Genomic DNA, 18,828 nt, shown 5'->3' with positions numbered 1-18,828 from the left:
TTAATCAATTTTTTATTTAATCTAAAATCAAACTCTATATAATTAACACTATAATCAATATAATACATATCTTTTATTTTACATAATTTTATTAAAAACCTTATTTTTCAAGAATCTTTTTACAGATAAAACAAATTATGAACTGTCTAAAACAAATTTAAAAAATTTAAACAAATCAAATGAAAAAACTAGCAAATCAATCAAACTCTTATGTATCTTGAATGATCATAATACTAGTTATTATTATCCCACTTTGTGCAATCGCATGTAAGAAAAAATGGGTTTCAAAAAGGTATTTGGGCCATGAAAGATTACATGAGTATATCATGAATTAATATAAGCAAATTGCAAAAAATATTCAATAATTATATTAAAGTAAGTAACAACACAATGTTTGCTTAGTGAATATAAATATTTTATGAGAATATATGTAAGAAATAAATTGATATGTATTATGATAAAACAATTCTTATAATACACCTCATGATTTTAATCAATTTTTTCACATACTTTTTTAATGATTTTGGACCAATTACAAAGTTTGATATGATAAAAGATTGATATATAAAACTTATTAATTATATATACACAAACACACATACATATATATATATATATTAAAAAAAATCAATAATGACAAGGTGGATTCATATATCAAAGATAATATTGATTCTTATTAGTTTAATATATATAAATGTGATTATCGACTCATTTAGCCAACTTCAATAATTAAAAAAATATTATCGCGCAACGCGCAATGTCAAAAACTAGTTCATATAAAATCAATTGTTTGTCCGATCGATGCGTTCTTTGTATCGTTAGAAAGGTGTTTGAGTTATCTGCAACTTTGTAGTTAATGAGAAACCTAATTCGAAACATACGTGGCTTGAAATCTTTGATTTTCCAGACCCTATCTGTAGCCACATGAAATTACACTCTGTTTGTATAAATTCTATATAAAATAGACCAAAACTCCAAATTATGTTAATCCAATTGGTATGAAATCCTAAGAGGTATATGTACAACTTTCATTTTTATAAGAAAGTTTGGCTCAGCCTCTAAGTATGAGAAAAAATCTTAAACTTTTGGTGTATAGAACCTGTTAGCTTCTGTTTGGATTGTGAAAATTGGATCTTAGCAAATGTTGTCTATAGTTCTAGGCATTGTGTTATATGTTTACTAAGTGTCATGGTGGTATGTTAAGCATGCTTGAAGGTCCATAAGTTCTATGAAAGGTAATAGCTTGTAGGACCTTGAAGTTGATGAGAAGTGTTATTGAAAATAGTCTAAAAGCCCTTTTCTGATAAGTGTAGGTAATCTGAAAGAAGGGAACCATTCATAAGGCCCGAATTTCGTTTGATCATACCTAAAACACTTTAAAGGTACGAATATCTACTTTCTTTTGATACGTGGGTAATCAATTGTGTTGATTATCTATTATATGAAATCTTAATCATGACACATACCCACGAGGGGGGAACGATCAAATTGGTATATGAAATTCTTTTATGTGTTAAATGGTATTTTTGGTTTAAATTTTTGTGTATCTGAGAAGTCTAAATCATTACCGGTATGTTTTAAGACTCATGATCGATTTTATATAAATTGGAACCTCAATAGTTTTATTAGACTTATTATCAAATGCTTGGTTCTTGATTTGGTTATTTAAGTCTGAGTTTATTGACTTAACTTTGAATATGCTCAATACCCGGGGCACAGGTGTTGAGACGCCCCCATGATTGCTAAAATGGTCATGACATTATCATAAAAGCTACGACTAAACCAAATAGAGAATGTTGGATGCATCCTATGAACTAAATACCGGATAGAGCCGAATACCAACTACCTCTGGTTACCGGGGAATGTAATGGTGTAGTGCCCGACACTTCAATTCCATTACGAGACATGATTGGACTGATCATCCATCGAGAACAACGTATCCTAATGATACGGATGACCTTCTTACCTTGATTTTTTTCTTTTATTATTATATAACTTTCAATGTTTAGAGATTCACACTAAAAATTGATTTCACTTGTATCGTAATATTTCCTTTCAGTTATTTATTCATACATGATATTCTTCTGCTGTTATTCGTTCACTGGGCAATTTTTGCTCAGTCGAGATTTGTTTTGTTTTACCGCGGCAGGTTCATAATGTAACCTAGGGGCATGATGAATGGTCGAGATGATTTAGGATTCTAAAAGACTAGTGGTTGAATATAGTGTTTTTGCTATGTTATTATGTGAATATGTTAGTGTTATGTAATATAATGGTTGTAATGTTTTTTTTTTTGGAGTTCTATTTGAGCTCCGTACTGTAAATGGTAGACTTTTGATCCGTTTTCGGTTGTGACATGTCTCATCCTAAGTTCAGTATGATGGGGTGTTACAAATTATGGAATCAGAGCTATATAGTATTATGATTAAGTAGTTTGGGTTTCTCTCCTAATGGTTTAACTACATCATTCTTATTTATTTAACTCAATTTTCACTTTACGATAGATTGCAATTATTCTTCATGCTTTTTATATCCAATAATGGATTAAATGAAAAATTATGTGGCAAATGTAGTAATTCAATATGCCACCGAGATTGGAAGGACCAAGACGGGGACGACCCATAAGAGATCAGCCCGAGCCAGAAAATGTATCCGATGCGCCGCCAAACCAATCGATCAACCCTAATATTACGACTACAATCCACCAAATTATGTATGAGATGCTACCAAGTTTTGTAGCACAAACAGTGGAAACACTCCGTTAATCTAACGAGGGTCTGAACCCAAACCCTGTGGACCAACCTCCAGAGACTCAAGGTGAAGGAACCAACATTGGGGGTAATTCTCAAGAGATTCACTTATGGCTTGAACGATTTCACAAACAAAAACCTTGAATATTTATTTATGTAGCTACTCCAATTGACGCCAAAGACTGGATCATACATTTGGAAAAAATATTTCTTGTTTTAGATTGCCCCAATCATATATGTGTTGAATTGACAGTGACAAATTAGAAGGCGACACATATCGTTGGTGGCACACTTGGAAACAAGCTCATTCTGGGATGGTTGATATCGAGTCTCTGACTTGGGAAAAATTCAACAGATTTACCCAAGATTTCTTTTTAATATAAGAAATAAATTTCTAAAAAGAAAATAAAATTTTCAAAATAAAATAAAATTTCCAAAATAAAATAAAATTTTAAAATAAAAATAAAATTTTAAAATAAAAATTAAATTTAACTAATGGTCAAATCGGTCAGAATAAGAGCCACATCGATGTCGTAATTTTCTTTTGCACATAAGTCCCTATTAGTACCACTCTTTACTAAATGAGTAACTGATGGTTAATTTTATAAACTTTTAAATTTAAAGATTTAAAACGTAATTTAAAAAAAATATTGGGTTATTCTTATTAGAAACCCAAAAAATATGGATCATTTAGGAGGTGATTGAGATTGCTTATTTAAAACAATTTATGTTTTTTATAAAAGCACTTATCAAAAGTCAGAATGGTTTAAATTCTTTTAAAACTCATATAAATTAGTATAAACTGTTTATCCAAATATTAAAGTATGTTTATTACCGATTTCATATCGAAAAAAAGGAATAAGTTTTTTTTTTATTACCGTTAGGTGAGGATGAAGAAGGAACCGTTGATCAAATTTGTAAATTTTTTATAATTTATTTTGGTCAAAGACCCCATGATTCCATTCCCACCACATCTCATCTTTTATGATTAGAAATTTATAGAACCCAAAACCCAACAATACCTCTTTCAACCCTCCGTCTTCTTCTACTATCATGGCCTCTTCTAGCACAAATGGTAGCATCTATGACGTATTTCTAAGCTTCAGAGGCGAAGATACTCGTAATGCTTTTACTGATCATCTTTATGAGGCGTTAGTGCGAGCAGGACTTCGTATTTTCAGGGATGATGATGAACTCGACAGAGGTCAAGAACTGAAGCCGAACATCAAGAAGGCAATCAAAGAGTCTAGGGCGTCGATAGTTGTATTGTCCGAGAACTATGCAACCTCCACTTGGTGCCTTGACGAGCTTCTGTTGATACTCGAGCAAAGGAGGGAGTACAATCAATTCGTTCTACCTGTTTTCTATCACGTCGATCCTTCGGATGTTAGGAAACAAAGTAAGACTTTCAAGATAAACGTCAAAACTTATTCAAGGTGGACAGAAGACAACGTCAACAAGTGGAAGGTTGCCCTTACGAACATCGCCGATTTGACGGGTCTAGTTCTTACTGGGTATGCTTCTCTGTTCCTGCTTATAATTTACTCATTATTCAAATACATTTTTAATGATTCGATAATTTGACGATTGTTAGTGCTAACTTGGAGCTAAATCTTGGTATCTAATAACTGGTCTTTTTGGCGGAAAACATGAATAGTAACAATAATTGAAATTATAGTCGTTTTAATTTACATTTGGAACCTAAACTTGTTCATTCTTATCGTCTTGTTGTAGGCCCGAAACAACATTTTTGAAGAAAATTGTTGATACTATTTATAAAGAATTAGATTGCAAAGAAGTTCATATTCCATCAAATCTTATAGGGATGGTTGCTCGACGTGAGGAGATCAATTCTTGGTTAGATAAACACAGGCTCGAATTTTTAGCAATTTGTGGTATGGGTGGAAGTGGCAAGACAACTCTAGCCAAGTATATTTACGATTCAAATTGTAAAAAATTTGAAAATACAAGTTTTCTTGAAGACATTGGTACCAAATGTGAACGACCCAATGGTTTGCTTGAGCTACAAGAACAACTTCTCGAAGATATTTTAGGGGGCAAGAAGACAAAACTACATGGTGTTTCTCAAGGTACTCGTAAGATTGCAAAGGCCTTAGAAACAAAAAGGATACTTATTGTTCTGGATGACATGGTTGAACATAGCCAGTTAGTCGCTCTACTTGGAAATGACAAAATCAATGCACGAAGCAAGATCATAATAACCACCAGGGAAAACACAGAAAATTGGTTTAAGTTCACAACTTGGAGGTGTCAAAATTATAGAATGGTATTGCTGAATGATGGTGAATCATTAGAGCTTTTAAGTCTTCATTCTTTTGGTTCCAAAAGTCCCATGGAAGCTTTTAACGAGCTTGCAATGCAAGCAGTACGGTATTGTGAAGGAAATCCACTGGCTCTTAAAGTGTTGGCTTCCTCTTTATCCATTAAGAATACCGTCTTACATTGGAGAAGTCAATTGAATTTGTTGGAAAGAGATGGTGATGATGGAATTCAAGGTGTACTAATAAGGAGCTACATGTCATTGCCATCTGACTCAGAGAAAGAGTTGTTTTTGCATATTGCTTGTTTCTTCATAGGAGAAGATATGGATTATGTGGAAAAGATATTGGAGCCTGATTACAGTGCAATATGTGGGATCAAAACCCTAATGAACAGATACCTTCTTTCTGTTTCATCAAACAAACAATTGATGATGCATCGGTTGCTTCAAGAGATGGGGAAAAACATAGTCCGTCAGGAATCAAGCAAACGCCCTGAAAAACGTAGTAGAATCTGGCTTAACAGTGATTCTTATAAGATATTGCGCAAAGGAAAGGTGAGGTGCCTCTCATGTGTGTATGTTTAAGCCTTTCCTCCCTTTTTGGTCTTCCTATAGTTTAGTTCTATAGTTTTTATCCTTTTTGTTTTAGGGTTCAAAAACAATTGAAGGTCTGGCCCTTGACATGCAAACGCTGAGGAAAGAGGACATATTCAAGGTAATACAAAATAAGTAAATCCTAAAATCTTCGGTAAATCTTTTTTGAAATTTTGGCATTAAATCTAATTTTTTTAATCAAAATTAGTTATTTGTTTTGCATTTTGTATTTTTTCATAAATGTTTATTTCTACATGCTCTTGCTAACTGTTTTCATGCTAAATCTCAGTCATTTGACCTCAAGACTGATGCACTACAAAATATGGATAAACTAAAATTGCTCCAGCTAAAATTTGTGGAACTCACTGGATCCTATGAGAAATTTTCAGAAGATCTAAGATGGCTATGTTGGTTTGGATTCCATTCAAGAACCATACCGTCTGGCTTATTCATGGGGAACTTGGTGGCTTTAGATATGAGCTATAGCAAGTTGGAAGTATTTGAACCACCCATGGTAGGTAATCCGATATCATCCTTTTATGATTGTCCTTTCTAACTTCTCAATTTAAGGTGGTCTTTATGCGGATGTACAATGCTAAATAAATAAATCTTATTATTTTTGTAACAGGTTCTTGTATCACTCAAGATTCTAAATCTTAAAGACTCGTACAATCTATCCCAAATCCGCAACATCTCCCGGATCCCTAATCTTGAGACTTTTATGCTCTGCCATTGTCAGAGTCTTGTTCATGTTTGTGAAACCATTGGAAACCTTACGAGACTTGCTTTATTGAACATGACAGGATGTGAAAACCTGTGCAAGAGGGATAAAAAAAATGTGCCTTCAATGCTAACTCCTTCTACTTCTAATTCTGGTGAAGTTACAAAATGGTGTCCCTTTTCCTTCCCACGTTCATTACAACGATTATTCCTTAAGGATTGCAATCTTGATTGTAATAATTCTTTGAGTTTCAGTGTTCAACCAGTTTTGCAGTACTTGAATTTAGGCAATAGTCTATTTGAGTCACTACCTTGTTATGATCATCTTAAAGATCTTCGTGTCCTTGACTTGAGTTTATGCTCAAAACTCAAAGAGCTTCTATATCTCCCATGTACACTTGCAGAATTGTATATATATTACTGCAAGTCACTGGAGAAAATAACCTTCCAATCACATCAATTCACATTACAAGAGTTCGGCTATGAAGGTTGCAGTAACTTGTCTGAAGTTGAAGACTTTATGAAACTAGTACCGATAGCCAAACTACATGAAACTGATTTGGGACACATGGTATGGCTAAAGGATTACAAAGATCATGAAATGTGCCTGGTTGGTGATGATGAGCTCACCATAGGCAGAAGTAGACATGCACAGGTTTGTTGTTCCTCTCTCAAATACATGGATAAGCACACAAGCACAGGATCACATATGAATGACTGAACTCCATAAACTGATCACATATAAACCAAACCAAACAAATTCAACATATCCCACCTAGAAGTAGGGTCTGGGATAAATTGATCATATATAAATGCCTGATATCTTTTGCTTGTGTGGAGCAGATGTTGTATGAATTCAATATAATGAGCACATCTCTTCCAGACATAAAGAATCCAAACATGATGCCTGAGCATATATCAGAATCCCAATTTTTGTCCTTCCAAGTGCCTACGTGTCCCAAGGGTAGGAGCCTCAAAGGATTAAATATAACTTTCAAATATACATTATTTGGTAAGGATTGGGCATGGTTCGCTAAAATCAGTACGACCAACGGAGTTGAGTTGATGTACAATCCCAAAGTCTTTGGCAAAAATGAATTTGGGGAAGTTGCTATATGGTTAAGTTATTGGCCAATTGGAAACAAACTGGACGTTGGAGATGGGGTCAATGTGTCTATTGTAGTGATAAATGGACTGGAGATATGCAATTTTGGTGTGAGCCTTGTGTATGCTGATGATGAAGCAGCCAACAAGACTCTGCCAAATAAAATGGGATGGGGAGAAATTCTTGGAGGAGATTTTTCTGGATTTCGACTAAGCACGGGAGCATATTATCTTTGCCGGCGTGATTTCTTTGAGTTACTGGATAGTGACAGACCACCCCCTGGTTGGTTTTGGGATTTAGTTGGTGATATCATTGACTATACAGGTATGTCTCTATTGTCAAGCTAATTTTGGGTGTTTGTAGTTGAATCTATGCTGCAAATAGACACATTTTGTCTTATCTCACGTTATAACAGAGATACAAGGATGGAGAAAGACCGGTCGACGTAAGGATTTGAATCCATTGTCTACAGAGTTGAGAACTGTTAGATGCACCATCCATGATCCAGAATTGGTATATAAGCTCTGTGATATTTCTTTTTCTGCATGCACTTAATTACCAAACCAAAGGAGCCCGATATCTCACCAGGAGGTGGGGTTTGGGGAGGGTATGATGTAAGAAGACTTGACCTCTCCCCTGAAGGGTAGAGTGGCTGTGACACCCCCCTCTCGGGCGGGGATGTGAGAGAGAGAATCGGAAAGGAAGAACTTGAGACAAGAAAGGCAAATAGGATACAATTTGAAAGGCTAGATATGAGTAAGCAAAAACATAACATATAGAAGTAGGTATAAGAAAACATAGCCAATGTAAGGAAACTACACACCCTTATTACATGGATAAGTTGAAGGGACTCTAATTGTAAAATTCTTGTAGCCTGCCTGGTATAAGATGAATAGGACCTTTGTATTTGGTTTGATACTTCATAACAATTCTCAATGGTCTCCACTGTTAAAAACTGAAGGGGCTTACCATATGATTCAAATACAAATTATATGAAATCCCTGATTCTCATTGCATTTCCCATATGATACTTTAGCTTGGATAGAAATGTTCTTATTTTAATATTACATAAACTCATACAAGTGAGAAAATAAACTAAAGCATTATACTCTAGTCCACGGTTTTGGGACTTTGATTTAGTTTTAGTAGGGTAATAATTGACTTATGCTAACCTGGCTTTGGTGTTTGTAAAAAGAAGCAGGAGAAAAAGATGCCAGAGATGTCCGAGTCATCTTTTGTCGATAAACCTGTAGAGTACAGATCAACCACGCTTGGGGAGAAAAGGAAATATGACACTGCATACCCAACAATACCAAAAGTTTCTAGCTCTGTAAGTACATTTCCATCAATCCGCCGATAAAATACCAGTTCTTGGGCGAGATCCCAAACTCATGTTAGTTCACATATTGTCTGAGTTGCTCAATATTCATGTTCTGCACTGGATAACGAAACTATATCCAGTTCTTGCTTTTCCAAGATATTAAATTTCTACCAAAAATGACAAAAGATCATGCAGTGGATCTATGACTAAGGGAACATTCACCATCACAGGCATTTGAACACTGTGGAACATTGCTTTCAAATTCGACCGTCATCTTGAAACTCTAAATGGTCTACACAAGGCATTTAATTGAGCTCGACCATACTTTTCCCTTCAGTTAGTTATTCCATCCAATGCCATTAATGTTTAGGCCATCAGCTTTATAAGATATTATCATTAAAACAAAGCTAATATCCTTCTAAAACTATCGAGGCTCATAACGTAATGTAGGAAAGAAAAACTAAGAAATTAATCATTTTTTCTGCAGAGTGACATCCATAGAAAACTTGTGAGCTTTCACTTAGCAATGTTTATTCTTCACAAAACTACAAGAACCAATGTTAGAACGCAATAGACCAGTTGAATTGATGTGATTTTCATTTGTTACTTTTCGCTCCAATTTGTGTTATGGATCCATTGGGTCAGCATGCTGATGACAGCCCAAATCCAGATCCAGCACAAATTAGAAGAAGTACAAGGATCAAGAGGCAACCCAAGAAGTTTGTGGACCACATCATGACGTAACCAATTCTGTTAGGGATTGTTATTTAAAGTAATTATTGAATGGACATGAGCAGGCATTATTGTTAGTTCTCATTGATCCTTTATCCCATCACCTTTCTGTATTCTGTTTCCCATCTCYTTCTTCTTCAATTATCAATATAGCAACCCATATATTCCCTGCAATTGATTAGTTCATAACAAATTGGTGCTTTCATTGACCCTCTGCTTAGATGGCAGAAGGYACTCGAACTCGGGTGTTRGAAGATTCTGTGAAAACGGTTCAGGAAGCTCAGGTCTCTATGCAGAAACATCTCGATGGTGTTGTTTCTGCCATCGATTCCTTGCAGAAAACAATGAACGAATTGCTCCTCCGTTCTGCCGATGATTCGAAGAACCCTGGATATAACGAGGGCGGATCTGGCGTCCTTGGTCGGCATAAACCAGCTCCGGTTTATCTCGCACGCTTCAACGGTGACAATCCAATCCGTTGGATTGCACAGGCTTCCCGCTATTTTGATTTCTATTCCATTGAGGAGAAGGATAGGTTGACCATCGCATCCTTCTATCTGGATGAAACGGCCGCCGACTAGTTTGATTGGCTTCACCGCCACAAACAACTCACTACGTGGGATGCTTTCACCACCGCTCTCGCCAAACGTTTTCGATCCACAGATTTGGAGGAACCAGAGGGTTTGCTTGCGAAATTGCAACAGACCTCCACGGTGGCCGATTATCGTGCTCGTTTTGAGGCAATCTCCAACCGAACCATGCCCTTGCCGTTGGGATTTCTCATCAGTTGCTGGATTTCGGGGCTCCGATCGGATATTAAGCAATCCGTTATTTGTCATCAGCCCAGTACCTTGGAAGACGCTATGGATAAAGCCCATTTACATGAGCAACGGATCCTTTTCGAACGTGGTGTGGGTCGGGTTTCCTTGGGTTCATCCAAACCCTTATTACCCACTCCAAAAGGGCTACCATCGGATGCACCTTCTGGTCACACGATTTCTGGTAAACCTTCCTCNCCTTGAGGACAAGGTGAATGTTAATGGGGAGGGTATTGTTATGGATCCATTGGGTCAGCATGCTGATGACAGCCCAAATCCAGATCCAGCACAAATTAGAAGAAGTACAAGGATCAAGAGGCAACCCAAGAAGTTTGTGGACCACATCATGACGTAACCAATTCTGTTAGGGATTGTTATTTAAAGTAATTATTGAATGGACATGAGCAGGCATTATTGTTAGTTCTCATTGATCCTTTATCCCATCACCTTTCTGTATTCTGTTTCCCATCTCCTTCTTCTTCAATTATCAATATAGCAACCCATATATTCCCTGCAATTGATTAGTTCATAACAATTTGCTTACGGAATGCTAGGTAGATTTGTTTCTAGAGAAAATGACAGAAAATCAATAAACTATCTCTTTAAAGCTTGTTGCTATTGTTCCTCTTGTGATTTATTCAGATAAAAAGGGAAATTTACAATCCAGAGACTATGGGCATGTCTAAAGCATCTGGGAGTTACATTCCTGAGACTATGGGCAAGTCTAAAGCATTTGCTGCTGATAAGCAGGCTAATGCAAACCGGGGCTGGAAAAAGGTAAATTTAACATTAAGCTTATTAGTATAGAAAGGAGCATAAACATTCTCTATATAGGATATTTGCATACTCTCTTAAACTCATATATGTATGTGGTTCAAATGAGAAGCCTCAAAATTTTAAGAATGAGAGAAGCAATCTCAACCACTAGTTTAAAATTTCTATTTCCAAATATTTTTTCACTAATTAAGATAAGTATTAAAATAATCAAATATTATCTTCCTATTTTTTCTGTAACATTTTTTGCATATCGATAATCATCGATTTTTTATCCAATTTCCCACCTTGATATCATTAGCGATTATACGATCTACAGATCGAGTTAAATCTCATTTGCCTAAATCTGATATGTGAACACAAACATCAAAGTTCTTCACTGAAATGTAACCAAATGCAGAAGATCCAAGAAACCTCATTATTAGACGATAATGTTTAGGTGTATATTGGTTCATATGTGAACATGTGAATCGTAACACATATTCATATGTGAATCTTAATCATAACTTGTACGTGAATTAATTTAAAACTTATATCGAGGTTCTGAATCAGTTTAAGATCCATAGATTCACATGTGAATCCTAACATAGATTCACATGTGAATCCTAACATAGATTCACATGCAAATTGTAATTATAATTTGTACTTGAATCAATCTACAACTTATAATCAAGATTCTGAATTAGTTTAAAATTCCTATCTAAATCTTAAAAAATATGTCATCATGGATCTTAAATTAAAGATAATGAAATTCTTAATTTTTTGGTATAATATATTTAAATAAACAGTGACTATATTTTAGATAATTTAATTTGAAAAAAATGGGTAATTCAACTGTCCCTATATTTACACATTTTTTCGTTAAGATCTTAGCCATTAGAAAGTCCTATCTAAAGGTTGAGATCTCTTCTCTCCCTTAAGGTGGAACAAAGTTTATGCTATGTGCTTCACTAATGAAGGTAATGGTGTTACTTTCTCTTCAAAATTTAAAATGGCTCATAAAAGACATCCCATCAATCTTACAAGTAGACCTTTTTGCTAGTTCTTCTATCCAATAGCTGGTAGTGATATGCCCATTGTTATTGTTGGGGATATATCTCCACAAACTGATGCAGACAAGGTCCCAAACAATGCAAATCAACGTGTGCAAGTGAAACCCACCAACATTACGATATATAATCGGATCCCAATAGTGTTTAAATGTCCCAAGCAAATAACAATGCACAATCATGGGTTACCAACAACGTAAATGCAAGGAAAACAAATAAAGAACATGACGATTTAACAGAAAACACAATCCAATTTACTCAGCCGCCACATACACACATCTTCTTTCTTACCCATGCTTTCTCTCCTCCCTCAAGTCTCTCCTCACTTCTTCTTGGTGGTCTGCCTCTCCTCACCGCCTCAATCACCGGGGGTGCACGTCTTGCTGGCAACGCCTCGCAAACGTTTTTCCAGCGCTACGGCTTGAGGCGCGTTTCGTAAATGTTTATTTAGAACCATGATTACAACCAATTGAGCAAATGCAAGTTAAACCGGCAAACATAAGCATTAAACAGAAGAATTATGAACTTCATCAGTTAACTTAATTGAATAAAATTACAACCTTAACCAATCATATGCAGATATGCTTCAAAATCCAGCATTCATCCAACCCCAACATGCAAATGTTTAGCTCCTGTAGGGGGTGGAAACACACAAGAATAAAGATGAAGAATTACAAGGAAAAGACATGGTTACTCAATCAAATATAATTTAAAGTAAAACTCCCTCGTCAATGGATCCCAATGAACAATGATTTATTTCAGCTTCATAATTCCAATTCTATGTTTCTCGAGTATTTTGCCTCTTCAAAATAGCCTAAAATCGCACCATGGAGTTGTCCTCTTCGTATGGTTGCCGCCTCCCCTTGATAATCCTAGCTGCAGGATTTAAATCACGACACACCAGCCTGAGCCACATGACTTAGGTCATGTACAGGGTCGCGCTTGTCCTTTTGAGGCCGCGACTTGAGTGGCATGGAAGGGTCGCGTGTCTCACTGTGTTTTTGCTCCTTTTAGCAACTCTTTAGGTGCAATATTTAGCTGGATTTAATTTTAAAAGCTCCTCGTCAATTCCCAATTTGCCAACTACTTCGAGACCCTTTAGAATAAGCTCAATTGCTCGGATTCCCTCGAATCCGTTGATAAATTGATTCCTTTACAATACTTCTAATTAACCGTCAAAACAATGCCGAATTTACTCGGAAACGAGGCAAAATATATGGAATGTTACGTGTCAGATACGTCGGAATCTACTTTATCTTATATCGTGGGGTAGTGAACACTTAAACAAGAATCAAGAAAAATCGAGCAATGGTTCTCCTACGAGCCATATAACACTTCAAGGAGCTGCAAGGTAATCCAAATTTCAACAATAGATTCACCTTGATGCAGCAGCTGGCTTAAGGCCAATCATATCTTAAGTGCTTTTGATAACCAGGTCTCACATGTGTGCAATTTATGTGTGTGACTCTAGTAGTCTTAATATCATGTTAAGAAGCCCTTTTTAAGTGAATCATCAGCTGCTCAACATAAAAAATCAGCCTTTAGTGGCAACCTTTGACCATAAACCTCAGCTTCAACAGGCAGCCCCCAGTGTTAGCGGGCAGCCATCAGCGTCCGATTCTTTGACAGCTTTCTGGCATTGTAATCTACTATTTGAGGCCTCCATTGCCCATCTCCTGGTGGCTCAATAGTATGATTCCTTGGTCCCAGTCATGCCTCAAATTGCAATACTATTTTTAGAGGAGACAAGATCAACTTTTCCTAAAAAGGTGTAAAGTAGTCCCTGCTGTAGCAGATCGTCCTTTTTTGTTATTGGCTGCAATTTTTGTACTAGTGGGACAAATCCTTATTTGTCTGCCTTTGTTTTTATTTTCTCTTGGGTTTGTTGTCCATTTCTCCTATTTATATTGGAGATTCCTGAATTGTAGAGGCAGTTGATGAATTATATGAAAATGAATGTAGTTATCTTTATTTGCTGGATTCCCATTTATTTTAGAGATCTTTGATCTTGGTGATATGGAGTGATCCCTTTCAATTGTTGGTGATTTTAGTGAAATGATCATGTCATTTTGTGTAGTTGAATTCATAAGAGAGTAATGGGGTTGGTGGCTAAGCTATAACACGGGCTAGAAGGTGTGGAGTGCACACTCGTGCAAGCTAACTACAACCCGGGATCTTTGGATGGTTTTGTATGGCAGGGGTCTAAGTGGCAGAGGGAAGGGCACGGGCCGTGTGTTTTGGTCGGAAGGTAGTGCATGGGTCGTAATTTTGGTCATATGGTGCATAAGTGGTTGGCCATCAGTGTTCGTGAACATTGATGATAGTACCTTCGGAGTTGATGTTTCATATGATGAGTCTTTTTTGAAAAAAGGTTTTACTCTAATGGGTTTAGCTCTAATGAGTGACTAGCTAATAGAAATCAACTGATGATTTGACACTGATGTGTTACGAGCTGGTGCAATGGTTTGCCACTGGCGGGATCATCAATTGATGAGTCTTCAGCCGATGCTGATGGGTACATAAGTTCATGGTTTGCCACTAACAGCGTCATCAAGTGATGAGTCTTCAGATGATGCTTTTGCTACTGATGCGTTATCAACCGATGGTTTATCACTGACGAGGTCGTCAACTGATGATTTCCTATTGATGGTCTATTAGTGTTTCCATTTGATTGTTGATCTATTCAAGAGAAGAGAATCGGTTCTTCATTCAATCTTCTTCTTTCTCTCACTACATCTGTTATGAACCACTTGCTTGCTTCAAATTTGCTGTCGAGTCCCTAACCTCCGATTCGTCTTTCTCGTTCCCACTAGTCTTCATGTTTCTCCCTTTAGGGCGTTTGGTTCGTAGGATCCGGACGGAATAGGAAGGAATTGGAATGATCAATTCTATTGACCAAATTTCTTTCCGACGTTGGGTTTAAATGGGAATGGAATTGGATCTAGACATTCCACCGTTCATGGATTTGATCATTCCATCACAAGTGAGATGGAATTCAATTTCATTCCATCCCATTTTCTCAAAAGAGACAAAAGTGTCCCCATCTTTCTTACTTGATCTACCTGGACCCAAATGAAGAATCTAAAGTATAATCACTTACCACCGTCATTCGACACCACCGCTAACCACTGTCATCCACTGCCATTCGACGCCATCATCACGTAGCCCACCTACTTCCTCTCCGGTCGTTCTCTCCAACAGAGACCACTGTCCCTCTCCTCTTGACCTAAACCAGAGAGAGAGTACCAAATCCTTTAACAAATTTCATTCCAATTCATGCCAGCCAAACGTGTGGTAAAAATTCGTTCCAGTTCTTTCAAAGTCAAATTTCTTTTAAGAGATTTCATCCAAAAAACATTCTGCGAACCAAACACCCCTTTATGCTTACAACCATATTATGCTTTAAACAAATCCCGACACCCCAACTCCCCAGCTTCCTCATTCATTTTTTATCTATGGAGCATTCAAACCGTTTCAATGGAAACAAAATCGTTTCAGTGATTCTTGGTGGATTCCAAACTCTAAAAGTTTTCAGATCCAATTTAGCGGCACATCATGTTAGGTAAGGTGTGTCACGATAATAAAGCTAGCAGGTGATTTCTAACATCATGTTAGGTAAGGTGTCACAATAACAAAGCTAGCAAGTTTATTTCTAAGGTACCTTCAAAATAGAAATCCAAGTGGACAACAAACCCGACAAGAAATGTGGATAACAATGATCTAGATGTTGCACAATGACTCTATCGAAAATAAACAATCCCAAATATCAATAATAACAATATGTTAGAATCTACATAAATGACAAGTTCATCAAAAATAGCAACACGAGAATTTAACGTGGTTCCACTATCGGTATGATAGTGTATGTCCAACAAGAGAGAGAGAGAGCTCGATATATTACCAACCGGGAGAAATTATGTGTTTATGAGATCCTTGAATCAACGAATTAGCTACCCAATGTATCCCCAAAAACAAAGTTACCCAAGATGGAAACCAATCTAATTGGGAGAAACCGAACTAAACCATATATATATATATATAGGAGCGATCAAATGCAAACCATCCATATTTGTACAAACCGTGCAAACCACCTTCATCCGTCGATTTCATTGTTTAATCTTATGAGATTTTTCATGAAATTGATTAATCTTATGAAATTGTTTCACATAATACTTTTTTTTTGATGAAGTTGTTTCATATATGGTTATGAAATTGTTTCATATAATATGAAATTTTAATGAAACCGTTTCATGTATTTCTCTAAAATTAATATAATGAAGATATAATATCCATGATTAACACCCTCTACAATAAAAATGATTAATCAACTTCTCATAATTACAAAAAATGAACAAAATGAAAAATTATGATCGGTTGAATGAGGTTTGCATGGTTTGTACAAATAACATGGTTTGCAAAGTAAACCTCCTCTATATATATATATATATATAGGGTTAAGCTCACGTGAGACAAGGCTGTTGCCGTGAGACATGATTTTTACACTTTGAAACTTCACAATAAAATGTTGTGAAGGTAAAAAGAAGCCGAATCTTCACAGCAAAAACACTGTGGAGGTTACCTCCCCAGTGTGTTATGTTGTGAATTTTCAAGTGTAAAAATTGTGTCTCACGGAAACAACCTTGTCTCATATGATCCCAAGTCTATAGTTTACAAGAGGAAGGCGACAAGGAGGAAAAACCCAAAAGAACAAGTGCCTTTTTCTTACTTCTCACTGATTTACTAATGCATGAGCATGGCTTTATATAGCCTACAAATCGATGGTTCCTTTCCATATGCAAGTAGTAAGTTGGCAGCAAAGTAGGGGTGGTGGTGGCAGCTTTCTTTATGTAGGTGGTACCATGTATGGTATGTACCATACATACATAACATCACCATGCATAATCCTTTCCATGAAAAAGGAAAAGTGACGACAACTCAAACAATTAATACGTGGCTCATATTAATTGTAATTATTGTGCATCCATCACTTGTACCAAGTGCTTGGTGAGTTGTACATCCTAAAAAACTTACCAAATTAAGTTTTTCAACACATCACCATCCTCTTTTCTCTTCTCTTGAGCCGAAAGGTCCCTCACATAAAAATATGTTTCCTTTTCCAATGATTTTAGCAATGGTTATTACATATCCAGCAAACGTAATTCGACCTTAAGATTGGTGGATAATAGAAAGAAATCTGATCATTCCTCACATATAATTATGGCTCTTTCCACAAATCACAAAAAGGCATAAGAAAAGCATGAACAATTCTATTCTCATTCTAAAACAATTGGTTGAAAAACTGTGAAACATTGCTTTGGAATCTGACTTTCATCTTGAACTTCTAAATGAAAGTTTAATTGACTTTTCCCTTATGTTAGTTATTCCTCCAAGACAAGGATCGTGTGAGAATAGGGGTTAAAGTGAGAATTATAAGAAGGGATTTAGACCCTTGATCACTTTTAATCTCAAACCAACCCATGAATTACGCTTTAGAAGGGAGGAATTGATCCGATGCTTCTCATTAGTGGAACTCTTTAATTAGGAATGATCCAAGGGTGGAGATCCATCTTACCCTTCTCGCCATAACTCTCATTCTCACTGAAACCTAGCCCTTCCATCCAATGCCATTAGTATTGTGGCAATCAACTTTATGAGATATTATCGTTAAAAGTTTAAAACAAAGCTAATGTCCTTATAAAACTATAAATGGATGCTCATAATGTAACATAGGAAAGAAAAACAGAGAAATTAATAATACTTTTTACAGAAAAAATGACATCGAAAATGAATAAACTTTCACATTCAATATTTATTCTTCACAAACTACAAGAACCCATTTTGGAAAACAATAAAGCACGATATGTTTTCTCATTTGTTTCTTCTCCTTGCACACAGATTTGTTTGACAGAAATTCAACGAACTTTCACTTATAAAACTTGTTTTCCCTTAACTTGATTGCTCTTGACGTTTAATGTAGAAAATGTAATCTTTCTATTGGTTATTTTGTGATTTGTACAGGAAAAAAGTGAGAGTTACAATCTAGAAAATATGGACATGCGTAAAGCATCTGGGAGTTTCCAACAAGGGGATGTGGAACTGCCTGAACTAGATATGTGGGCTATGGACATGTATGCTGAAGATTATTACAATCTAGCGTATGTGGGCATGGGAAATGATTTTGATCCTGGTTTGGTTATGAAGCGTACTGCAAAGCAACGGTGGAAGAAATTGAGATCTGTGATCAGATTTATTATGTTACTCCAAGCAAGGTAAATTCAACATCAAGCTTATTATACAACAAGGACGGTAAACGTTCCCCATATAGGAAATTTACTATAACACCCATGTTCCGTTAACTCGTACAGATTAGGTTAAGTGAATTTTTCGTAGAATTGTGCATAACGTGTTTGTACTCTCTGCTTATCCGAATTGTACCGTATTCAAATAAAATGAGTAATTATTAAGGGGTTAAAACCGCCAAACTCCTAAACTCTTAATAATTATCTATACTATATTATAAAGTATTTGGCTAAAACTCTTAAAAACTCTTAAAACTCTTAAAAACTCTTAAAACTCTTAAAAACTCTTAAACTCGTTCATCCCTAAACGATTTCATCCCTATCCGATTTCATCTCATATCTGAATTCGTGTAACTAACTGCAGATAAACACAATCAAATACAGG

The 18,828-nt window shown here is 36.0% G+C and overlaps 1 protein-coding gene across 5 annotated transcripts in view; it reads left to right on the top strand.

Moving 5' to 3' along the window:
• The first annotated feature begins 3,800 nt into the window (after positions 1-3,800).
• LOC112502055 (disease resistance protein RML1A-like) overlaps positions 3,801-18,828 on the top strand; it is a 22,726-nt gene continuing 7,698 nt past the window's right edge. For 2 of the 5 annotated variants that reach the window (XR_003067611.1, XM_025105875.1), the window contains exons 1-10: positions 3,801-4,264; positions 4,485-5,586; positions 5,681-5,746; positions 5,915-6,139; positions 6,254-7,000; positions 7,189-7,774; positions 7,866-7,963; positions 8,646-8,780; positions 10,964-11,098; positions 18,163-18,413. Coding sequence is in view for 1 of the 5 variants with exons in the window: in XM_025105875.1 (XP_024961643.1) it covers positions 3,804-4,264; positions 4,485-5,586; positions 5,681-5,746; positions 5,915-6,139; positions 6,254-7,000; positions 7,189-7,774; positions 7,866-7,963; positions 8,646-8,780; positions 10,964-11,098; positions 18,163-18,413 (3,806 nt within the window). In the remaining 4 variants the exon portion in view is untranslated. Of the gene's footprint in view, positions 5,587-5,680; positions 5,747-5,914; positions 6,140-6,253; positions 7,001-7,188; positions 7,775-7,865; positions 7,964-8,645; positions 8,781-10,963; positions 11,099-18,162; positions 18,414-18,828 lie in introns of all 5 variants that reach the window. The other 3 variants (XR_003067612.1, XR_003067613.1, XR_003067614.1) reach the window with 3 other exon arrangements.

This window comes from Cynara cardunculus, unplaced genomic scaffold (genome assembly GCF_001531365.2).
Source record: "Cynara cardunculus var. scolymus isolate 2C unplaced genomic scaffold, CcrdV1 Un_Scaffold_860, whole genome shotgun sequence".
NCBI lineage: Eukaryota > Viridiplantae > Streptophyta > Magnoliopsida > Asterales > Asteraceae > Cynara > Cynara cardunculus.
Note: the sequence above shows the minus strand (reverse complement) of the source record. Positions and strands in the feature narration are given on the sequence as shown.